At 58.7% G+C, this 25,420-nt stretch overlaps 1 protein-coding gene across 1 annotated transcript; it reads right to left on the minus strand.

Moving 5' to 3' along the window:
• Nucleotides 1-212: 212 nt before the first annotated feature.
• HSPA12B (heat shock protein family A (Hsp70) member 12B) lies at nucleotides 213-22,000 on the minus strand. Its single transcript, XM_066185130.1, has 13 exons — nucleotides 21,919-22,000; nucleotides 18,838-18,895; nucleotides 15,771-15,871; nucleotides 10,538-10,662; nucleotides 9,686-9,872; nucleotides 9,286-9,390; nucleotides 8,424-8,540; nucleotides 6,303-6,474; nucleotides 4,418-4,504; nucleotides 3,983-4,087; nucleotides 2,114-2,372; nucleotides 1,827-1,930; nucleotides 213-847 (listed from the first exon to the last, which is right to left on the minus strand). The coding sequence occupies exons 2-13, from the start codon at nucleotides 18,878-18,880 to the stop codon at nucleotides 213-215; spliced, it is 2,040 nt and encodes a 679-aa protein (XP_066041227.1). The 5' UTR covers nucleotides 18,881-18,895; nucleotides 21,919-22,000.
• Between the last annotated feature and the right edge of the window lie 3,420 nt (nucleotides 22,001-25,420).

The raw sequence follows: 25,420 nt of genomic DNA on the forward strand, positions 1-25,420 counted from the left end.
AGTTGGACAGGAATTCAGTGATGACATGTCCCAGGGTCTCCTCAGTTGGACAGGAAGTCAATGGTGACACCTGCAGGGGTCCCTCATTTGGACAGGAAGTCAATGGTGGCACGTCCCAGGGGCCCCTCAGTTGGACAGGAAGTCAATGGTGACACCTCCAGGGGTCCCCTCAGTTGGACAGGAAGTCGATGGTGACACCTCCAGGGGTCCCCTCAGTTGGACAGGAAGTCGATGGTGGCCCTCACGCTGCGCGCCGTGCGCGTGTCCAGCGCCGTCACCTTGATCTCGGTGTCCCCGAACTGCATGCTGGCGCGGATCTCCCGCCGGCCCCGCGCCGCCGCGCCCTCGTCCCCCAGCTCCAGGCTGATGGTGCCGCACTTCCTGACGCCGGGGTCGGTGATGTACACCACGTCGTCCGTGTCGCAGCAGTAGATGTTGATGATGGTCCTGCGCTGGCCGGGCCGCGCCGGGCAGTAACTCCGCTGGACCACCTCTCCCAGCGCCACCGACTGGTCCACGCTGACGAACTTCTCGAAGATGTCGGTGCACCAGTTCTTGCCCTCCTTGACCAGCAGCTTCTCCCGCGGGTGCTTCCCTTCCACGAACTTGTTGAGGACGCCCACGCCGTAGGTGAGCGGCGAGCGGCGCACCCGCACCACGCCGGGGTCCAGGCCGAAGAGCACGGCCCCTTTGAGGATGGTCAGCCCCACGTCCTGAGGGACGATGACCCGGCAGCGGTGGCCGAAGGCGGCCTGCACCGCCCGCTGCAGCATGGCCGACTCGGCGAAGCCGCCCACCAGGAACAGGAATTTGACGCCTTGCACCTCGGGTTTCTTCAGGAGGGCGTCTGGAGGCGGGGGAAAAGAAAAAAAAGGGGGGGTAGAGGTTTGGGGTTGGGGTGGCGGAGGATGGGGTGTGGGGAAGGGGTGGGGGGGATTCCGGGGGGTAAAGGATGTGGGGAGTCCTGGAATGGGGGCGGTTCCAGGGATGGGATGGGGTCCCAGGGACAAGGGGGGTACCAGGGACAGGTGGTGGTCCTAAGGACAATGGGATTCCAGGGATAAAAGGTTCCCAGGGACAAGGGGGGTTTCAATGACAAGGACGGTTCCAGGAATGGGAGATTCCAGGGACAAGAGGGGTACCAGGGACAGGAAGGGGTTCCAGGGAGAATGGGAATTCCGGGGATAAAAGGTTTCCAGGGACAAGGGGTGGTCCTAGGGACAGTGGGATTCCAGGGATAAAAGGTTCCCAGGGACAGGGTGGATTCCAGGGACAAGGGGGGTTCCAGGGATAGTGGGATTCTGGGGATGAAAAGTTTCCAGGGACGAGGGGGATTCCAGGGAGAATGGGGATTCCAGGGTTAAAGGATTCCCAGGGACAAGGGGGGTTCCAATGGCAAGGACAGTTCCAGGAATGGGAGATCCCAGGGACAAGGGGCGTTCCAGGGACGGAGGGAGTTCCAGGGACAGGGAGGGTCCCAAGGACAAGAGGGGTTCCAGGGAGAATGGGAATTCCAGGGATAAAAGGTTTCCAGGGACAAGGAGGGGTCCCAGGGACAGGGAGGGTTCCAGGGACAAGGGGGGATCCTAGGGACAATGGGAATTCCAGGAATAAAAGTTTCCCAGGGACAAGGGGGGTTCCAATGACAAGGACAGTTCCAGGAATGGGGGATCCCGGGGACAGGGTGGGTTCCAGGGATGGAGGGGGTTCCAAGGACAAGGGTGGTCCCAGGGACAAAGGGGTTTCCAGGGACAGGGAGAGTCCCAGGGATGGGGAGTGATCACGGGGACAGGGACGGGGGTTCCCCATGGCTGGGCGTGTCCCACCGATGTGCTGGATGATGTGGCCGATGGTCGGCTGGAAGAGCTCGCTCATGGCCTCGGGGGACATCCGCAGCATCCCTTGGGACGACCACTTCACCAGGTTGACGCTTGGGGACAAACAGGGGGACCCGGGCGTGACCCTGGCTTTTCCTGGTCCTTCCCTGGACCTCCCACCCCTATCCCACCTTTCCCCCTCTCTCCCACCCTAACGTCACTCCCTCCGCGTCCCCGCGCTCCGGAGATGTCCCCACACGCCCCCGAGATTGTCCCCGACCCTTGTCACCGCTCACTTGCTCTTGCGCAGCGCGGTCTCGACGTTGTGGCCGCGGTGTTTGCGGTAGAAGTCGATGAAGGAGAAGGGCAGGGAGATGTTGAGGGGGCTGGAGCGGCTCGGGGCGGCCGCGCGCTTCCGCGCCTCGAAGGCGATGGTCAGGTCCACCCAGGCCGCCGGGCGCTTGGCCTTGAAGGTGGCGATGAAGTCGTCCCCGAAGATGTGGCACAGGAGCTTCTCGAAGGCCAGGTCCACGCCCACGGCCCCGTAGGGACCTCCTGAGGGGACGAGGGTGGGGTCAGGAGGTGGCCCCGTGGTTGCCGTGTCCCCAGTGGCAGGCATGTCCCCCGTCACAGCGTTCTGCCATGTCTCCGTGTCCCTGTGTCCCCCACATTCCCATGTCCTCATGTCTCCCAGCACCATGTCCCGTGGTCCCCATGTCCCCCATCCCCATGACCCTGTGGCACCCACACCCCCGTGTCCATCCTGATGTCCCCGTGTCCCCCATCACTGCATCCCCCATGTCCTCCATGTCCCCCACAACACCATATCCCCACATTCCTGTGTCCCCATGTCCTCCATACCCATGTCCTTGTCTCCCTCATGTCCCCCATCCCGATGACCCTGTGACACCCACACCCCCGTGTCCATCCTGATGTCCCCGTGTCCCCCTCACTGCATCCCCCATGTCCTCCATGTCCCCATGTCCTCCATGTCCCCATGTCCCCCACAACACCATATCCCCACATTCCTGTGTCCCCATGTCCTTGTGTCCCCCGTGTCCCTCATGTCCCCCTTCCCCTGTCCACCATCCTGATGTCCTCATGTCCCCTGTCACTCTGTCCCCCGTATCCTCCATGTCCCTACGTCCTCCATATCCCCAATGTCCCCCATATCCCCACACCCCCCACATTCCTGTGTCCCCATGTCCTCCATCCCCATGTCCTTGTCTCCCCCATGTCCCTCATGTCCCCCATCCCCATGTCCCTGTGGCACCCCCATCTCCATGTCCCACGTGCCCATGTCCCCCACATCCCCATATCCTCAGGTCCCCACACGTCCCCGTAGCACCCCTCTATCACCGTGTCCCCATGTGCCATGTCCTCCACACACCCCTGTCCCCTCCACTCCAGCCCATTGTCCCTCTGTCCCCTCTCACCCACCGTCCCCATTCTCCCTGGCCCCACCTTGTCCCCCTAACCCACCCCTGTCCCTCCTTGTCCCCACAATCCATCCCCTCTGTCCCCTTTCTGTCCCCTCGGTCCTCCTGCACTTCCACCTGGTGCCACAAGGTGGAGCCACAGCCTCATCTACCGCCCTTTCATGGTCCCAGGCCGGATTTGGGGGTCCCAGTCCAGGTTTGGGGTCCCAGCTCGGGTTTTGGGGTCCCAGCCCGGGTTTGGGGTTCCAGTCCGAGTTTGCTGTCCCAGCATGGATTTGGGGGCCCCAGCCCGGGTTTGGGGTTCCTAGCCTGGCTTGGAGGTTCCAGCCCGGGTTTTGGGGTCCCAGCCTGGGTTTGGGGTCCTAGCCCGAGTTTGGAGTCCCAGTTCGGATTTGGGGTCCCAACCCGGGTTTGGAGGTCCCAGCCCAGGTTTGGGGTCCCAGTCCAGGTTTGGGGTCCCAGCCCGGATTTGGGGTTCCAGCCCGGGTTTGGAGGTCTCAGCCCAGGTTTGGGGTCCCAGTCCAGGTTTGGGGTCCCAGCCCGGATTTGGGGTTCCAGCCCGGGTTTGGGGGTCCTAGCTCGGGTTTTGGATCCCAGCCCGAGTTTTGGGGGCCCAGCCTGGATTTGAAGGTCCCAGCCCGGGTTTGGGGGTCCCAGCCGGGGTTGGGGGTCCCGGGAGGATCCCGGAACGGGGGGAAAAGGATGGAATATGGATCCTCATCCCACCCGAGGCTTTGTAGAGCTCCTTCAGCGTCCCCTGCGGCTTCTCGATCTGGTGCACGGTCAGATCCACCGTCCCCCCGCCACAGTCGGCCACGATGTACCTGTCACCTGCGGGCCGGGGGGGACAGCGACAGGGTGGCGGTCCCGGGTGACCCTCGCCGCCACACCCACCCGCGGGGCCACAGGGCTGCGTTTTCCCGGGGAAAATGAACCGAAACTTTGGGAATTGGGGAGGGGGCGGAGAGACGAAGGGATGGGACGGTGGCAGGGAGACCCGGCCCCTGTTTTGGCGTCAAGGGACAGACCACCCCACCCGTGTCACCGCCGTGGCAGGAGCGCATTGGGGGTGGCTCTGCCACGACGGGCACATCCAGGGGGACCCCCGGGATCTGGGAATCTGCCGTGGGGATCCCCACCCGTGTCCCCCCACCCTCGTACCTGCCTGCATCTCCGACCAGAGCTCGCCCACTCCCGACTCCACCAGGAAGGTGCGGCTGTGCCGGGATCGCCGGAGCTGCTCCCGGGCTGGGGGACGGAGCCGGGGGTCAAGATCCCCCCCATTTCCCTAGGATCCACCCCATTTCCTTGGGATTCCCCCCTATTTCCATGGGATTCCCCCCTATTTCCACGGGATCCCCCCCATTTCCATGGGATCCCCCCTATTTCCTTGGATCCACCCCATTTCCATGGGATTCCCCCCTATTTCCATGGGATTCCCCCCTATTTCCACGGGATCCCCCCCATTTCCATGGGATTCCCCCCTATTTCCTTGGATCCACCCCTTTTCCATGGGATCTACCCCATTTCCTTGGGATTCCTCCCTATTTCCATGTGATCCAGCCCATTTCCATGGGATCCCCCCATTTTCTTGGGATTCCCCCCTGTTTCCATGGGATACACCTCATTTCCTTGGGACCCCCCCATTTCCATGGGATCCACCCCATTTCCATAGGATCCCCTCCTATTTCCATGGGATCGTCCCCATTTCTATGGGATTCCCCCCACCTCCTTGGGATCCTCCCCATGTCAATGGGACCCCCCCCATTTTCCTAAGATCCGCCCCATTTCCTTGGATCCATCCCATTTCCATGGGATTCCCCTCATTTCCTCGGATCCACCCCATTTCCATGGGATTCTCCTCTCTTCCTTGGATCCATACCATTTCCATGGGATTCCCCTCATTTCCTTGGATCCTCCCCATTCCCTGGGATCCGCCCCATTTCCTTGAATCCCCCCCCAATTCCATGGGATTCCCCATTTCCTTGGATCTGCCTCATTTCCATGGGATCCTCCCCATTTCCTTGGAACCACCCCGTTCCCTGGGATCCGCCCCATTCCCGCCGTGGGCTCTGCTGACCCCTCCCTCCATCCCAACACGGACCCCAAGGTGACCCCATGGGCTGATCCAGCTTTCCCACGGCCCTGCCGCGATCCCAAAGGATCCCTCCGGATCCCGTGGGATCCCCCGGTGTGCCCACCCGCGATGCCACCCCCGCCCCGACCCCACAGCCCGGGTGGGGTTTCCTCTGCTCCCCTCCCCGCCCCGTCCCAGGGACATCAAAGCCGCCCGGAAGGGCCGGGAGGGGTTGGGAAAGGTGGGGTTATCCTGGGATATTTTTGGACGATTCCTCATCCTCGGGATCAGCTCGAGCAACCCCATGAATCCCACAGGACCCCAGATCTCCGTCTGGGATCGCCACCGGCGCAGTCCCTGGAGGTGGCCCGGGGACACGGGGTGGTGGCCGAGGTGGCAGGAGGGGGACACAGCTTGGAGGTTTATGGGAAAGCAGGAAAAAATGCCTTGGATTTGGGGGGTCTGGGAATGGGGTCTCTGGGAATGAGGGGTCTCTGGGAATGGGAGGGTCTCTGGGAATGTAGCCTCTGCTAATGGGGGTGTGAGGATGGGAATTCTCTGGGAATGGGGTCTCTGGGAATAGGGTCTCTGGGGATTTCCCCAGCCATGGCAGCTGACGGACCCTCCAGACCGCCAGGATTGGATCCCATTTCCTGCTTCTCCAGCCCCTGGCCCTGTCCCAACCCCATTCCCTGGGAATTCCCCATTCCCTGCACCTCTCACCCTGCTGGAAGCTGGAGTCAATGGGATGGGGGGACTCGGCCCCATCCCTATCCCGACCCCATTCCCTGGGAATTCCCCTCACCCTGCCGGAAGCTGGAGTCAATGGGGTGGGTGGTCTTGGCCCCATCCCTATCCCGACCCCATTTCCTGGGAATTCCCCTCACCCTGCCGGAAGCTGGAGTCGATGGGGTGGGTGGTCTTGGCCCCATCCCTATCCCGACCCCATTTCCCGGGAATTCCCCTCACCCTGCCGGAAGCTGGAGTCGATGGGGTGGGTGGTCTCGGCCCCGTTGGCCGGGGGGCGGCAGCTCAGCTCGATCAGCTGGTGCAGCCGCAGCTTGCGGCAGTAGATGGAGGCGGCCTCGGGCTCCAGCGCGATCAGCAGCTGCTCCGGCGTCTCCGGGGACACCAGCCCGGCCTGTGGGGACACGCGGTGACGCCACGGGGAGGGGACGGGGATTGGGGGTGCTCAGGGTGTGTCCTCGTCCCCTCAGGGCTCACACGGATGTGGAATTGTGAAATGTGGGAGGACCCAACGCTCGCCAAATGTCAAAGTATTCACCCAAAACGTCAACGAGCCAATCGGCCACCCAAGGTGTGAGCCAAGAGCTGAACCAGCGACACAAACACCCGGCTGACCACACAACCAACCAACCAACCAACCAACCAACGACCTGATCACCCAATCAACCATCCAACCAACCAACCAACCAACCACCCAACCAACCAACAACCTGCCATAAAACCACCAAACCACCCAACCATCCAACCAACAACCTGGCCACCAAACCAACCACCCAACCAACCAACAACCTGACCACCCGACCAACCATCCAACCGCCCAACCAACCAACCAACCAACAACCTGCTGTAAAACCATCCAACCAACCAACCAGTGATCTCACCACCAAACCAACCTACCATTGAATGACCTGACCGCTCAACCAACCATCCAACCACCCAACCAACCAACAACCTGCTGTAAAACCATCCAACCAACCAGTGATCTCACCACCAAACCAACCAACCACCCAACCAACCAATGAATGAGCTGACCACCCAACCAACCATCCAACCATCCAACCACCCAACCAACCAACAACCTGCTGTAAAACCATCCATCCAAACAACCACCTAACCAACAACCTGACCACCAAATCAATCACCCAACCAACCAACGACCTGACCACCCAACCAACCATCCAACCACCCAACCAACAACCTGCTGTAAAACCATCCAACCAACCAACCAACCATCCAACCAATGACCTGACCACCAAACCATCACTCAACCACTCAACCTGCCATAAATCCATCCAACCATTCAACCAACCAACCACCCAGCCAATGACTGAGCTGACCATCCAACCAACCAACCAACCAACCAATGACCTGATCACAAAACCAACTGCACAACCGACCATCCAACCACCCAGCCCCTGACCCAACGGCACAACCAACCACCCAACCAATGAACGACCTGACCACTCAACTAACCGCCAAACCACTCAACCTGCGGTAAATCCATCCAACCGTTCAACCAACCACCCAACCAACCAATGACCTGACCGTCAAACCAACCACCAAACCAACAACCTGACCACCCAAACAACCACTCAACCACCCAGCCCCTGACCCAACCACACAATCAAGCACATAACCAAACACCTGACCGCCCAACCAATGGCTTGACCACCCAAAGAACCACCCAAGCAACCACCCAACCAATCAACTGCTCAATCATCCAACCACTCAATCAATGATCCAGTCAACCAACGAACCAACCAGTGTCCTGAACACCAAAACAACCGGCAGCTCAACCAATGACCTGAGCACCAACCCAAACACCCAACCAATGACCACCTGTTCAACCAACCACACAATGAATAACCCACCCATTCAAGCAACCAACCAGCCGCTCAACCAACAACCCAACCACTCAACCAAACAACTGCTCAACCAATGACCGGAGCACCAAACCAACCACCCAACCATCGAACAATTCAACCAGCCACCCAACCATCCACTTAACCACCCACATGGCAAATTACCCACCCAAGAACTTTTGGTTGGTTTGGGTTGGAAGAACCTTAAACCTCATCCCATTTCACCTTCCACTATCCCAGGTGGATCCAAGCCCCAATGTCCAACCTGGCCTTGGACACATCCAGGGGCAGCCCCAGCAAATCTGGGAATTCCAGCCCAGCCCAGCCCCTCCCCACCTTCACAGCCAGGAATTCCTTCCCAAGATCCCACCTAACCCTACCCTCTGGCAGTGGGAATTCAGTGTGGGGGAGGAAGGGGATACCCCAGAGGCCACAACCCCTGTGAGGGTCACCACGTGGTCACCCTCTGGAGTCACCTCACCTTGTAGGCCGCTTCCCTCATGAACTGCTTGGCCGGCTGCTTCCAGATGGCCGGCACGGTGAGGACCCAGCGGATGGCGTCTCTCTCCGGCAGGGACGGGCACTGGTCCTTCAGCTCCTGCCAGGGGACAAGCAGGAGGTGACACCTGGGGGCTCCCAGTGAATCAAGGAATGGGTTGGGTTGGGAGGGACGTTAAATCCTGTCCGGTTCCACTCAGGGACACCTCCCACTATCTGAGGTGGCTCCAAGCAGGGAAAGACCTTAAATCCCATCTTGTCCCACCTGGGGAAAACTCCCACTATTCCAGGTGGCTTCACACTGGGAGAGACCTTAAATCCAGTCCCACCCCGGGACACCTCCCACTATCCCAGGTGTCTCCAAGCCGGGTGGGACCCTAAATCCCATCCAGACCCACCCAGGGACACCTCCCACTATCCCAGGTGTCTCCAAGCCGGGTGGGACCTTAAATCCCATCCAGACCCACCCAGGGACACCTCCCACTATCCCAGGTGTCTCCAAGCCAGGTGGGACCTTAAATCCCATCCAGACCCACCCAGGGACAGCACCCGCTATTCCAGGTGGCTCCAAGTCAGGAGGGACCTTAAATCCCATCCTGTCTCACCCAAGGACACCTCCCACTATTCCAGGTGGCTCCAAGCAGGGAAGGACCTTAAATCCCATCCAGGGACACCTCCCACTATTCCAGGTGGCTCCAAGCCCCAACGTCCTTGGACACTTCCAGGGATAGAGCAGCCACAACTTCTCTGGGAATTCCATTCCAGGGCCTCCCCACCCTCACACGGAGAGGACACAGAGGATTCCATTTGGGAAGGAGGAGGAGGAGGGATGGAGGTGGCCCCACCTGCACCGCGTGCTGCTTGAAGAAGCGCAGCGCGTGGGCGAACACCTCCAGCGCCGCCATCTTCTTCCCGTTGACAGCTTCCAGCTCGGTTTTCATGGTCAGGTCCTGCCGGGAGCAGCAAATGGATCACCCGACGGGTTGGGAGGAGGCCGGATCCATCACCAAACCTCAGGAATTCGCTCGTCCCTCTGAACCAACCACAGCAGCTGGAGCTCCAGCACCTGAATCTTTGTGCAGCCACATCCACCCACCCTGGAGCAGCTTGGAATGGGAGAACCTCAAACTCACCCCCTTAAAATGGGCTAAAATTGGGGGGGGGGTTTTCCAACATTTCAATCCCCAGCCTGGCCAGGATCCCCCTGGGAACGCCGGGAACATCAGGATGGGAGCAGGGACTCACGCTGGTGCTGTGGATCTTCATCTTGAACTTCTCGAAGTAGAACCACTCGCGGGCCTCCTCGGGGTCCAGGTCGTGGTAGTAGTCGCGGGCGGTGTAGCCGAAGCTGTGGAATGTCCCCTCCGGGGTCAGCAGGAGGCTGGTGGGGGTCTTCTGGTTGGCCACGCCCGGGTCCCCCCCTTCCCACTTCCTGCAAAGAGGAGCAGGTGAACTTCCAGGGAATAGATCCTGCCGGGTTTGATTTGTTTCTATGGGCGTGGGCTGAAGGACTTTAAAGGGGGACAAAGGAGGAGGGGTGATGCTACTCCATCCCCCGAGGAATTTCATGGAATTCCAGACTGGTTTGGGTTGGGAGAGACCTTGAAGACCACCCAGTGCCACCCACTGCCATGGCAGGGGCAGCTCCCACCGTCCCAGGTGGATCCAAATCCATCCAACCTGGCCTTGGACATTCCCAGGGATCCAGGGGCAGCCTGTGGGAATCTGGGAATTCCAGCCCAGCCCCTCCCCACCCTCCCAGGCAGGAATTTCATTCCCAAGATCCCAGCCCAATGTCCCCTTTCCCAGTGGGAAGCCATTCCCCGTGTCCTGTCCCTCCAGGCCTTGGCCCCAGCCCCTCTCCAGCTCTCCTGGAGCCCCTTTGGGCACTCTGAGCATTCCCGGGATTTCTCCCTTCTCCAGGGGAACATTCCCAGCTCTCCCAGAGCAGAGGGGCTCCATCCCTGGGAATATCCTCATTCCACACCTTCCACCCGCTGCTGTCAGGAATCATCTCCCACCAACCCAACTTCTGACAGTTTTGGGGGCCACGAAATCCCTTTCCCTGCTCCGGGAGCAGCTCTGGCAGGTCCTCACCTCATCATGTGGATGGCCTCGGGGTCGCTGGTGAAGCTGAAGGCGTAACCGCTGGAGGTGGTGCCGAAGTCGATGGCCACCACCACGGAGAAGGACGGCGCCTGCTGGGAACGCGCCTCGCTCCGCTGGAAAACAAGGAATGGGACCAGCCGGGGCTGGCTGATGCCAGAAAAGGAATAAAAACCCCGGGAAGGGGTTTGTTTTCCCGGGATTTTCAGGATTTTTTCTGGATTTTCACCCAGTTTGGCGATTTTCCATCTTACACGTCTTCAGCTTCAGTTGGGAAAAGGGTGTCCCGTATTCCACGGAGTGGCTGTGGTCGTTCCCGAAGGCAGTTCCCACAGGACACGGGGGTTTGGGCAGCTCTGGAGAGGGATGGGGGCCCGTGGGAGCAGCCAGGGTGGTTGGAGGGTCCTGATTTTATTGGGTTTTATTTTATTTATTGTTTTATCCCCCCTCATTCGGACCCTGAAATCAGAGCCGAGACTCCCAAAAACCTTTCCTGTGTCCAGTCTCACTCCAAGGGACACTGTCACAGGTGTCCCCATGGGTCTCTGAACACAAACTGTTCGCTGCTCCACATCTTGGACTAGGTGACACCACCTCAGGTGTCCCCAAGGGTCACCCGGCTGAAAACCTTCCCTGTGTCCAGCCTCACTCCAAGAGACATTGTCCCAAGTGTCCCCAAGGGTCACCCACCTGAAAATGTTCCCTGTGACCAATCTCACCTTGTCCCAGGTGTCCCCGAGGGTCACCCAGCTGAAAACCATCCCTGGCACCAATCTCACTCCAAGGGACACTGTCCCAGGTGTCCCCAAGGGTCACTGAACCCAAACTGTTCCCTGCTCCCCATCTTGGACTAGGGGACATCATCCCAGGCGTCCCCAAGGGTCACCCAGCTGAAATCTTTCCCTGTGACCAATCTCTCTTCAAGGGACATTGTCCCACATGTCCCTAAGGATCATTCAGCCAAAAACCTTCCCTGTGACCAACCTCACCTTGTCCCAGGTGTCCCCAAGGGTCACCCAGCTGAAAATCCCCCCTGGCCCAGATGTTTTGGGATGTCCCCACCGCTGCTCCCACACTTTTCCTGTCCCCGCCCCATGTCCCTGTCCCTTCCCTCCGGGACTGTCCCCGTGCCGAAGACGCCGTAAGGATGTGACAAGGCCCTGTCCCCGTGTCACCAGGGGAAGCTGGCAAGCCTCGTTAACTTTTAATGTCCCCAGATTTGATAAGTGAGGACAAGGAGCTGGCCGGAAAAAACGCCGGGATCAGCAGGGAAGAGGCGGCCGGCGCAGGAATGTGCAGGGACGAGGAATTCCGAGGAGGATCCGCCTCTGGAACGCGGCCTCCCACACCCGGCGGGAGTTTTGTGGGGTTAGATTTTTTTCCTGGTGGGTCGTTCCAGAGCTGGGAAACCCCTCCAATCCCGAAAATCCCGTGGATAAAGGTCCTGGGGATGGACTGACCCATCCTGTGGGGCTGGAGGGGATGGAGGCCGGGCTGGGAGAAACTGGGGAAGGGCCAGAGGGGGAACAGACAGAGGGACAGACCCCAACAGCCACCAGGGACCCCAAAATGGCCTTACTGGGATCCCACAACAGCTTTACTGGGAACGCCATAACAGCTTTACTGGGAACGCCATAACAGCTTTACTGGGAACGCCACAACAGCTTTACTGGGAACGCCACAACAGCTTTACTGGGACCCCACAATAGCTTTACTGGGATCCCACAACAGCTTTACTGGGATCCCACAACAGCTTGACTGGGATCCCACAACAGCTTTACTGGGATCCCACAACAGCTTTACTGGGAACGCCATAACAGCTTTACTGGGATCCCATAACAGCTTTACTGGGATCCCACAACAGCTTTACTGGGATCCCATAACAGCTTTACTGGGAAACCCATAACAGCTTTACTGGGACCCCATAACAGCTTTACTGGGACCCCACAACAGCTTTACTGGGAACGCCATAACAGCTTTACTGGGATCCCATAACAGCTTTACTGGGAAACCCATAACAGCTTTACTGGGAACGCCATAACAGCTTTACTGGGATCCCATAACAGCTTTACTGGGACCCCACAACAGCTTTACTGGGACCCCACAACAGCTTTACTGGGAACGCCAAAACAGCTTTACTGGGATCCCATAACAGCTTTACTGGGACCCCACAACAGCTTTACTGGGATCCCACAACAGCTTTACTGGGAACGCCATAACAGCTTTACTGGGATCCCACAACAGCTTTACTGGGAACGCCATAACAGCTTTACTGGGAACACCATAACAGCTTTACTGGGATCCCATAACAGCTTTACTGGGAACACCATAACAGCTTTACTGGGATCCCATAACAGCTTTACTGGGATCCCATAACAGCTTTACTGGGAACACCATAACAGCTTTACTGGGAACGCCATAACAGCTTTACTGGGATCCCACAACAGCTTTACTGGGAACGCCATAACAGCTTTACTGGGAACACCATAACAGCTTTACTGGGATCCCACAACAGCTTTACTGGGATCCCATAACAGCTTTACTGGGATCCCACAACAGCTTTACTGGGAACGCCATAACAGCTTTACTGGGAACGCCATAACAGCTTTACTGGGATCCCACAACAGCTTTACTGGGATCCCATAACAGCTTTACTGGGAAACCCATAACAGCTTTACTGGGACCCCACAACAGCTTTACTGGGATCCCACAACAGCTTTACTGGGACCCCACAACAGCTTTACTGGGATCCCACATCAGCTTTACTGGGATCCCACAACAGCTTTACTGGGAACGCCATAACAGCTTTACTGGGATCCCATAACAGCTTTACTGGGATCCCACAACAGCTTTACTGGGATCCCATAACAGCTTTACTGGGATCCCACAACAGCTTTACTGGGACCCCATAACAGCTTTACTGGGAAACCCATAACAGCTTTACTGGGACCCCATAACAGCTTTACTGGGATCCCACAACAGCTTTACTGGGATCCCATAACAGCTTTACTGGGATCCCATAACAGCCTTACTGGGAACCCACAACAGCTTTACTGGGAACCCCACGACAGCCTTACTGGGATCCCACAACAGCTTTACTGGGAACCTCATAACAGCTTTACTGGGAACCCCATAACAGCCTTACTGGGACGCCACAACAACTTTACTGGGAACCCCACAACAGCTTTACTGGGAACCCCAGAACAGCCTTACTGGGATCCCACAACAGCTTTACTGGGAACGCCATAACAGCTTTACTGGGAACCCCATAACAGCCTTACTGGGATCCCACAACACCTTTACTGGGAACCCCACAACAGCTTTACTGGGATCCCACAACAGCTTTACTGGGAACCCCACAACAGCCTTACTGGGATCCCACAACACCTTTACTGGGAACACCATAACAGTCTTAGTGGGACCCCATAGTGGTCTTGCTGGGAACCCCATAACAGCCTTACTGGGATCCCACAACAGCTTTACTGGGAACCCCATAACAGCCTTACTGGGAACCCCATAAGAGCCTTACTGGGGTCCCACCACAGCCTTACTGGGAACGGCACAATGGCCATACTGGGACTCCACAGCTGCCTTACTGGGGCACAGTGGTCTTACTGGGAACCCCACAGTGGCCTTACTGGGAGCTTCACAACTACCTTACTGGGAATCCCATAATGGCCTTACTGGGAACCCCACAGTGGCCTTACTGGAACCATGCACTGGCTTTAGGGACCACACACTGGTCTTACTGGGAATTCCATAATGGCCTTACTGGGACCCCCTATAATGGTCTTATTGGGAACACCACACTGGCCTTACTGGGAACCCCATAATGGTCTTACTGGGACCACACACTGACCTTACTGAGAATTCCATAATGGCCTTACTGGGAACTCCATAATGGCCTTACTGGGATCCCCATAATGGTCTTATTGGGAACACCACACTGGCCTTACTGGGGACCCCACAATGGCCTTACTGGGAACCCCATAATGACCTTACTGGGAACCCCACACTGGCCTTACTGGGACCCCACACTGGCCTTACTGGGAACCCCATAATGGCCTTACTGGGAACCCCATAATGACCTTACTGGGAACCCCACACTGGCCTTACTGGGACCCCACACTGGCCTTACTGGGAACCCCACACTGGCCTTACTGGGAACCCCATAATGACCTTACTGGGAACCCCACACTGGCCTTACTGGGACCCCACACTGGCCTTACTGGGAACCCCATAATGGCCTTACTGGGAACCCCATAATGACCTAACTGGGAACACCACACTGGCCTTACTGGGAACCCCATAATGGCCTTACTGGGAACCCCACACTGGCCTTACTGGGGACCCCACAATGGCCTTACTGGGAACCCCATAATGGCCTTACTGGGAACCCCACACTGGCCTTACTGGGACCCCACACTGACCTTACTGGGAACCCCATAATGGCCTTACTGGGAACCCCATAATGACCTTACTGGGAACCCCACACTGGCCTTACTGGGACCCCACACTGGCCTTACTGGGAACCCCATAATGGCCTTACTGGGAACCCCATAATGACCTTACTGGGAACACCACACTGGCCTTACTGGGAACCCCGTAATGGCCTTACTGGGAACCCCATAATGACCTTACTGGGAACCCCACACTGGCCTTACTGGGAACCCCATACTGGCCTTACTGGGAACCCCATAATGGCCTAACTGGGAACACCACACTGGCCTTACTGGGAACCCCATAATGGCCTTACTGGGACCCCACACTGGCCTTACTGGGGACCTCACAACTGCCTTACTGGGACCCCACACTGGCCTTACTGGGAACCCCACACTGGCCTTACTGGGAACCCCACACTGGCCTTACTGGGACCCCACACTGACCTTACTGGGAACCCCATAATGGCCTTACTGGGAACCCCATAATGACCTTACTGGGAACCCCACACTGGCCTTACTGGGAACCCCACACTGGCCTTACTGGGACCCCACACTGACCTTACTGGGAACCCCATAATGGCCTTACTGGGAACCCCATAATGGCCTAACTGGGAACACCACACTGGCCTTACTGGGAACCCCATAATGGCCTTACTGGGACCCCACACTGGCCTTACTGGGGACCTCACAACTGCCTTACTGGGAACCCCACACTGGCCTTACTGGGAACCCCACACTGGCCTTACTGGTCCCCTCCACGGCCCTACTGGTGCCGCACTCACCGGTGACTGGGAGGGCGTCAGTGGGGCGATGCTGCAGCTGTCGTGGGGTGTCCCCGGGGAGCCGGGCGGGGACGGCGTCGGGCACCGCTCGCCGTTGGCACCTGGGGACAGTGACAGGTGAGTCTGGGTGACCCCGATGTCCCCAAAGACCCTTCCCCCAAGCAGAGACCATCTGGGGCATTCGGATGGAGTCAGATCCGGGTGGGAAGGGATCCCAAAGATCCTTCCCCAAGGAGAGACCACCTAGGGCATCCCAATCCAGGTGGGAAGGGATCCCACAGCTCCTCCCAAAGACTTTCCCCGTGGAGACACATCCCAGATGGAGATGGATCAGGGGTGGGAAGGGATCAAGGGATCTCAGCCCTTCCCAAAGACCTTTCCCCATGGAGAGACCACCCAGGACATCCTGATGGAGATGGATTTGGGGTGGGAAGGGATCCCAAAGACCTTTCCCCATGGAGAGACCACCCAGGACATCCTGATGGAGATGGATCTGGGGTGGGAAGGGATCCCAAAGACCTTTCCCCATGGAGAGACCACCCAGGACATCCTGATGGAGATGGATCTGGGGTGGGAAGGGATCCTAAAGACCTTTCCCCATGGAGAGACCACCCAGGACATCCTGATGGAGATGGATCTGGGGTGGGAAGGGATCCCAAAGACCTTTTCCCAAGGAGAGACCACCCAGGACATCCCCATGGAGATGGATCTGGGGTGGATGTGGTGATGGAGGGGACAGAGTCACTGTGGGGACCCCAGATGTGGAGCCCATAAAATCATGGAACTGTGGGATGGTTGGAGTTGAGAAGGTCCCTAAATCCCATCCAGTGCCATGCCATCCATGGGCAGGGACACCTTCCATTATCCCAGGTGGCTCCAACACGTCCTTGGACACTTCCAGGGATGGGGAAGCTGCTCCAGGCCAGCAGCTGGAAGGTTGGAATTCAGTGGGAATGGGGGAAAATTTGGGAAGAGGGAAAGGAAGTGTGTTTCAAATCCATGGAGAACCAGCGAGGGATGTGGGGCCAGCTCAGACCCCCAGCCACACTCCAGAACATCCCTGTTTTCTGGAGACCCTGGAAATTCCTGCGTGAGCCCGTGGTGATCCCAAAATCTGGGGTGGGGACCTCAGGGATCATGGTCCCTCCTCCTGGAGCCATTCCAATCCCTTCCAGCAGCAGAATTCCAGCCCTGGGGGAGCCCCGCTGATCCCAGAATTGGGATGGGATGAGCCCCAGAGTCCCCGCCCCACACTGAGGACACGGGGCTGTCCCGCCCACGTTGCCCCGGACACCTGGCTCTAATTAGCAGCTGTCATTAATTAATCACCGCCCACGGAAGAGCGGCTGGACAGGCTCCAGCTGGAAGGAGCTGGGGGAGCTGACGGAGCGGCTTTCCCAAGGGATTGGGATTGGAATGGGATAAAGTGCTGGAAATGGGGTGTGGGGTCTGGGTGGTGACATCAGGGAGGTGAAGGGACTGTCAGCCCCAAAACCTGCCCTTTGGGATTGCCGATCCTGCCAGGATCCTGCTGGGATCGGGGCCCTGGAGAGATTTGGGAACAGAGGAGGAGGTTCCGTGGTTGGAGGGATTTGGGAACAGAGGAGATTCCTCAGGGAAGAGCCAAACTCCATCTCTCCTTCCCCAGTGTCCGGACAAACCCACCGCGGCTCCCAGTGCCACCAGTTTGCACTGGGACAGCCACTGGGACACCCTCGGGAAGCCCCGGAGCCCTGGGGAATGCTCCGGGAATGCTCTGGGATCCCCCAGCAACAGCAGGTGTGGGATTGGGACTGGGATTGGCATTGGGGTTGGGATTGGGATTGGGATTGGGATTGGGGTTGGGATCAGCATTGGTACTGGGATTGGGGCTGGGATTGGCATTGGCACTGGGATTGGCATTGGCACTGGGATTGGCATCGGCATTGGCTTTGGCATTGCCATTGGCATTGGGGTTGGGGTCGGGATTGGTCTGATCCTGATTTCCCGTGTCTGGGGAAGAGCCACATCACAGAGCTGGGGACAGTGACTGCCGTGTCCCTCCAGCCCCGGAGCCGTGACAGTGACACGTCTGCTGTCCCCTACACCTGCTCCGTAAGTGCTTTTCCCTGTATCCATGTCTGTCCCATAAATATTTGATCCCAGACAAACGGGAACCGTCTCTCGGCCGCCTCCGCGTGCGACGGAGCCGGGGGGAACCGTGACGCCCCCGGAGAGCCTTGGACATGAAACCTCATTCCTGTGGACAAGGATCGGGATTGGGGGGGGGAATTCCTGCCCCGGTCTCTGCACTCCTGGTTGGTTTTGGGATGGTGGGATCAGGTTTGGGATGGTGGGATCAGGTTTGGGATGGTGGGATCAGGTTTGGGATGGAAAGATCAGGTTTGGGATAGTGGAGTGAGGTTTGGGATGGCGGGATCAGGTTTGGGATATCAGGATCAGTTTTGAGATGGCAGGATCAGGATTTGGGATGGAAGGATGAGGTTTTGGATGGTGGGATCAGGTTTGGGATATCAGGATCAGGTTTGGGATAGTGGGGTGAGGTTTGGGATGGTGGGATCAGGTTTGGGATGGAGAGAACATGTTTGGGATGGCAGAATGAGGTTTGGGATATCGGGATCAGGTTTGGGATGGAGAGATGAGGTTTGGGATGGTGGGATGAGGTTTGGGATGGAAGGATGTTTGAGGTGGCAGGATCAGGTTTGAGATAACAGGATCAGGTTTGGGATGACGGGATGAGTTTTGGGATGGCGGGATCAGGTTTGAGATAACAGGATCAGGATTTGGGATGGAAGGATGAGGTTTGGGATGGTGGGATCAGGTTTGGGATGGTGGACTTAGGTTTAGGATGGAACAATAAGGTTTGAGATAACAGGATCAGGTTTGGGATGAAGGATCAGGTTTGGGATGACAGGATCGGGTTTCCTCCCACATCTTGTCCTGGTTATCCCAACACAGGAACTGCAGAGGAGACACAGTGGGGACAGCAGGACCTGGACACGGAATGATCATTTGAGGGGGTCAGGGGACATCCCAGCCGGTGCCACCCCCCTGGGGACATCCTTACCCATCCGCAGGCTCTGCATCCCGGGCTCCAGGAGCATCGCCATGGCCTCGCCGCCCGCCTGCAAAAGGAAGGGACAAAATCCATCCCCGTGTCCCCTCGGCGGCGTGGGGTGTCCCCTCGGTGTCCCCGTGTCCCCTCGGTGTCCCCGTGTCCCCTCAGTGTCTGAGCCACCCCAAAAAAACACCCCGGGATTTGTGGGGTCGGCAGGAGGGGACCCCAAATCCCAGCTCACATCGGGGTGTGGCTGTCCCAGTTTGGGGCACGGGCGATTGTCACCGCCCAGGGTGTCCCCGGCTGTCACTGTGGGGACAGGGACACGAGTTCCTGTCACCCAGCGGGACAGACAGATGTGCGGGATCCCGATGTGCGGGATCCAGATGTGCAGGGCACAGCTGTGTGGAAATCGCTGCTCCTGCACATTTTTTTTACCCTCAACCAAAGTTGTTTTTCTGGGGGGGAGGATTGTTTAGGAAAAATCCCCAAAAAATTCCAGGGACTTTTCCCAGGGATTCTGACCCGGGCTGGACCAACTCCAACTCTTTTTTCCTGGGATAACACCCCAGCTCCTGGCTCCCTTCCTGCAAATCCAGAGGCTCGGGATAGGGCTGAGCTCATCGGGAGAGGCCCCGGCGCCGGCCAAACCCACCCAAGCGCTGCCCGCCCCCACAGCCTCCCCTCTTCCCCAAAAAAAAATTCCCAAAAAACCCCTCGGGATACCGATGACAGGTGGGTTTTCCCTGGAATTTGGGGGGGTCCAGCTCTGGCCACCCCGGAGCTGCGTGGTGGTGACAGAGACGGGGGGTCCTGGGGGTGGTCCGGGAGTTTTTCCACCAAAATGGGAGTTTTTTTCCACCAAAATGAGCCTTTTCCCACTGAAATTAGGCTTTTTCCACTGAAATGAGGCTTTTTCCACCAAAATGGGGGTTTTTTCCACTGAAATTAGGCTTTTTCCACTGAAATGAGGCTTTTTCCACCAGAATGGGGTTTTTTTTTCCATTGAAACGGGGTTTTTTCCACCAAAATGGGGTTTTTTTCAACCAAAATGGGGGGGTTTTCCACCAAAATGGGAGTTTTTTTCCACTGAAATGGTTTTGGGGTTTTTTTTTTTTTTCCCACCAGAATGGAGTTTTTTCCCACCAAAATGGGTTTTTTTCCACCAAATTTTTTTCCATCAAAATGGGAGTTTTCCACCAAAATGGGGGTTTTTCCACCGAAATGGGTTTTTTTTCCCCACGAAAATGGGGGGTTTTCTCACCAAAACGGGTTTTTTCCACCAGAATGGGGTTTTTCCCACCAAAATGGGGGGTTTTTTCCACCAAAACGGGGCTTTCCAGGAGGTTTTCCTAGAGGGAAAATCAGCCCCCACCTCTTTTTGGAGGGATTTTTTTGGGGCGATCTTTTTTGGGATTTGTGTCTTTTCCCAGCTGTCCGGAGCTCGGGGTTGTGCTTTAAGACGGACAAGGATGTCCCCAATGTCCCCAATGTCCCCAATGTCCCCAATGTCCCCAACGTCCCCAGCCCCGCTGTCCTGAGCTCCTGGACGGGGCCAGAGGGACACGCCGGCCCTTGGTGGTTCCCGGGGATTTTTTTTTAGGATTTTCCACCGTTTCCGCCTCTGCGGGGAGCTCACGGAAACGGGGAGAGGAAAGAAAGTTTGGGACGGGATCAGGGCGGGGGAGGCGGGAGCGACACCGGGGCGGTGACACGGCCGGGGGTGGCGCGGGGACAGCGGCATGGCCGGGCGGGGTGACCCCACAGACTCGGGGTGACCCCATAAACTCGGGTGTCCCCATAATTCGGGGTGACCCCACAAACTCGGGGTGACCCCATAAACTCGAGTGTCCCCATAATTCGGGGGGATCCTAAAAACTCGGGGTGACCCCATAAACTCGGGTGTCCCCATAATTCGGGGTGATCCCACAGCTCGGGGTGACCCCATAAACTCGGGTGTCCCCATAATTCGGGGTGACCCCACAAACTCGGGGTGACCCCCTAAACTCGAGTGACCCCATAATTCGGGGTGATCCCACAGCTCGGGGTGACCCCATAAACTCGGCGTGATCCCACAGCTCGGGGTGACCCCATAAACTCGGCGTGATCCCACAGCTCGGGTTGTCCCCATAACTCAGGGTGACACCACAAACTCCCTACCACCTCGGGGTGACCCCACAGCTCGGGGTGACCCCACAACTCTGGGTGACCCCAAAAACTCGGGGTGTCCCTACAACTCGGTGTGATCCTACGACTCGGGGTGTCCCCACAAACTCGGGGTGACCCCACAAACTCGGGATGTTCCCACAACTCGGGGCGATCCCACAGCTCAGGGTGATCCCACAGACTTGGGAGTGTCCCCACAAACTCGGAGTATCCCCACAAGTCGGGGTGATCCCACAAAATGGGGTTGTCCCCATCACTCGGGGTGACCCCACGAACTCGGCGTGTCCCCACAAACTCGGGTTGTCCCCAGAAACTCGGGGTGTCCCCATCACTCGGGGTGTCCCCATCACTCGGGGTGACCCCACAAATTCGGGGTGTCCCCACAGGACACCTGTGAGGCTCAGGGCAGCTGTGTGGCTCCATCCAGATGTGCCGCGACAGAAGCGGCTGTTTGTCCCCAAATCCCCGCTGTGCCAGGGCCGAGGGGTTGGGGACACCCCAAAACTTCCAGGGAAGCTCTTGTGGGGTTGGGGACACCCCAAATCCTCCAGGTGAAGTTTTTGGGGTTCCCCGGAGCCTTTCTCTGTCCCCTCGGCCCTGGTTGGGACACAGGAGTCCCCCGGCACGGGCTGCCACCCCCGCACGGTGCTGGCACTGTCCCTGTGGTGTCCCCATGGTGTCCCCAACGCTCCCAGCGGTGTCCCCCAGGACAGGCCACACGGGGACAATGTCCCAGCGCCCACAGCCCCCCCCAAATTCCCACCGGGAAGAACCCTCCCCCTATGCCACCCCCCCCCCCCCAATGTCCCCAAACAGTGTCCCCATGGGGCGGTGCCACCCTCCCCGCGGCCACCGCCGCTCCCCGCGTCCCCAAACCCCGCTGTCCCCTCCCCGAGTCCCCACCAACCCCGTCCGGCCACTCACCGCTGTGCGTGCGTGTGTGTGTGTGTGTGTGTGAGGGTGGGGGGACACAAACCGGCGACCCCTCGGTGTTTTGTCCCCGGGGGGTTGGTGGCTCCGCCGCTGTGTCCCGTGTCGCCCTGTCCTGCCCGCGGCCGCGTCCCCCGTCGGGGGCCCCCCGCGCAGCCCCCCGAGCTCCGGCTTCCTCCCGCTGCCTCGTCCCGGCCCCGGCAGCGCCTCAAATTGCAATTCCAGCTGCAGATGTGGGAGCGGCGGCGGCAGGAGGAGGAGGAGGAGGAGGAGGAGGAGGAGGAGGAGGAGGAGGAGGAGGAGGAGGAGGCAGGGCCGGCCCCAGCCCCGCCGCCAGCGGAACCGCCGCTCCCCGCCCGGCCGCGGCCGCCGAGGGTGGGTGGGTGGGGACACACACACAAATGTCCCCAAAACCGGGCGGGATGGGTGGGGGGACTCGCCACCCACCCCCGCCCCCCCCGCGGTGTCACCCTGGGTTTGTCCAAATCGCCCCGCCGGGTTTGTGTCGCTGCGCGTCCCCGGTGACATCGGCTCTGTCCCCGCGTCTGTCGCCAGGTCCAGCCCCGGCCCCGGCTCGGGGTGATCCCGGTGTTCTCCTCCCCGCGGTGGTTCCCCGTTCCCAAAGGAGGGTCCTGGATGGGGTTGGGATCAGAGCTGGGGGATCCCGGATTTGGGATCAGAGCCGAGATATTCCAGATTTGGGATCAGAGCTGGGAGATCCCGAGGGTGGGAACAGAGCCCAGGGGATCCCGGATTTGGGATCAGAGCCTGGGGGATCCCAGATTTGGGATCAGAGATGGGTGATCCCAAACTTGGGACCAGAGATGGGTGATCCCAAACTTGGGATCAGAGCTGGGAGATCCCGAGGGTGGGAGCAGAGCTCGGGGGATCCCAGATTTGGGATCAGAGGTGGGAGATCCAGGATTTGGGATCAGAGATGGGAGATCCCGAGGGTGGGAGCAGGGCCTGGGGGATCCCAGATTTGGGATCACAGCTCTGAGGCCCCAAGGGAAGGAGGCAAAGGGTCCATCCCGTCATTCCCAAAAAAATCTCCATAATGGGAAGAATCCACCCGTGGGAGCCTCAAAAGCATGGGCAGAATATTGGGATCATTCTGACAACCGAGATATTTGGGATCACCGGGATCACAGAGCCGGGAGCGCTGAGATAATTGGGATCGTCGAGGTAATTGAGATCGCTTGGATCACTGGGGTCACTGAGATTGCTGGGATGGCTGAGATAATTAGGATTGTTTCAATCATGAGGATCACGGAGATAATTGGCGTTCTGGGATCATTGGGATCGGTGAGACTGTCCGGAACACTGGGAAAATCGGGATAATTTGGATCACTGAGATTGCTGGGATCATTTGGATCATTGGGGGTTTGGGATCATTTTGTCTGTTGGAATCACTGTGATCATTGGGATCATTGGGATCAAACCCCTGGCATCATCGGGATCATTGGGGTCAAACCCCTGGGATCATCGGGATCAAACCCCTGGTATCATTGGGATCAAGCCCCTGGGATCATTGGGATCAAGCCCCTGGGATCATTGGGATCAAACCCGTGGGATCATTGGGATCATTTGGATCAAACCCCTGGGATCATTGGAATCATTGGGATCAAGCCCCTGGGATCATTGGGATCAAGCCCCTGGGATAATTGGGATCAACCCACTGGAATCATTGGGATCATTGGGATCAAGCCCCTGGAATCATTTGGATCATTGGGATCAAGCCCCTGGGATAATTGGGATCAAGCCCCTGGAATCATTTGGATCATTGGGATCAAGCCCCTGGGATCATCGGGATCATTGGGATCAAGTCCCTGGGATCATTGGGATCAAGCCCCTGGGATCATTGGCCTCAAACCCCAGGGATCACTGGGATCGAGGTCAGGAAACCCCTGGCCGGGAATGCGGTGACCTGGAGCGGGACATGCTGTCACCACGGGGGCGACACCGGTGGGGGCCACTGGGGAGGGGACAAAGCGTCACCTCCTGAACCAGGGCACCCCCAAACCCCAAAGGCGACAGGCGAGGGATGTCGGGGCAGCATTTGGGATTTTACCGGGGCTGCACCGGGATTTTTGGGGTGTCCCGGGTGTCCCAGCCCCCCCAGCCCTGCCTGGCAGCGCTGTCCCGGAGCCGGGGAAGGTTCTGGATGGGGGGGACAGGGACAAGGGCGGGGGCTCCGCCCGTGTTTGCGTCCCTGGCGGCCCGACAGGGATGAGGTAGCGCTTTCCGGGAATTCAGGCCCGGCCCATGGAAATGCCGCCGGGACAGGAAACGCGGGACCGGGAGGACGGAGAACCGGGGCTGGGAAACGAGCCGGAGCCCGGCCCGGACCCACAGCCAGTGGGGACACCCGTGTCCCCCGCCGGGACAGGGGGGTGGCAGCGTGTCCCCAACCCGGGAGCCGGACAGCCCCTCCCAGTGCTCCCAGTGCTCCCAGTTTGCTCCTTCCCAGCTTTTTTTGGGGACAAACTGGGACTTCCCGAGCCGGGAACTGCAGTGGGATGAGAGGAACCTTCATCACCGTCATCATCATCATCATCATCATCATCATCGGGGTGTCAGCATGTCCCCAACCCGGGAGCTGGGGACAGGACGGGGACAGCCCCTCCCAGTGCTCCCAGTGCTCCCAGTTTGCTCCCTCCCAGCTTTTCTGGGGACAAACTGGGACTTTCCCGGGCCGAGACCTTCATCACCATCATCATCACCATCCCCACCATCATCACCTTCCCCCCCTCCCGGCTGTCCCGCACGGAGCTGGCGGATCGGGATAACCGGGATGCCAACTGGGATGGGGGACACTGTCCCCACTGTCGCACCGAGGTGACCCCGAAGCCCAGGGGACCCCGCGGGGAGGGGGTGCAGCCCCCCCCCCCCCCCCGGCCCCCCCTTCTTCCCGTTTTTCCCGGTTTTCCCGGCGCTCCGGGAGCGGGGTTGGATCCCGCCCAGCCTGGGAAGGGCCGGATCGTTTCCTTCCCCCCCGCCCCGCCAAGGGCAGCGCGCCCGCGGGGACGCGCCGTGCCACCCCGAATTCCCGAATTCCCCGATCCCCGAATTCCCGGCGGCCGGCCCGGCCCAAAATCTGCCGTTCCCGCGTTCCTGGGATCCCATATCATCCCAAAGCTGCAATTCCCGGTGGTCATGCCATCCCAAAATCTGCCATTCCTGCATTCCCCGGATCCCAGCCCATCCCAGAATCTGCCATCCCATCCCAAATCTGCAATTCCATCATTCCTGGGATCCCATCCCAAAATCTGCCATCCCATCCCAAAATCTGCCATTCCCGCATTCCCGGGATCCCAACCCACCCCAAAATCTCATTCCCATGATCCCATCCCCAAATCTGCCATTCCCACATTCCCAAAATCCCAACCCACTCCAAAATCTCATTCCCATGATCCCATCCCCAAATCTGCCATTCCTGCATTCCCGGGATCCCAGCCCATCCCCAAATCCGCCATTCCAACATTCCCAAAATCCC

Source organism: Chamaea fasciata, unplaced genomic scaffold, assembly GCF_029207755.1.
Source record: "Chamaea fasciata isolate MVZ Bird 193981 ecotype frontalis unplaced genomic scaffold, bChaFas1.0.hap1 SCAF_6, whole genome shotgun sequence".
NCBI classification, from domain to species: Eukaryota; Metazoa; Chordata; class Aves; order Passeriformes; family Sylviidae; genus Chamaea; species Chamaea fasciata.

Coding starts and splice junctions, on each gene's coding strand:
- HSPA12B (XM_066185130.1), bottom strand. CDS start 18,880: ATGGCGATGCTCCTGGAGCCCGGGATGCAGAGCCTGCGGATGG. Junction 10,663..15,770: donor TGACGCCCTCCCAGTCACCG/GTGAGTGCGGCA, acceptor CTTGTTTTCCAG/CGGAGCGAGGCGCGTTCCCA. Junction 4,088..4,417: donor CTGGTCGGAGATGCAGGCAG/GTACGAGGGTGG, acceptor CCCGGCCCGCAG/GTGACAGGTACATCGTGGCC.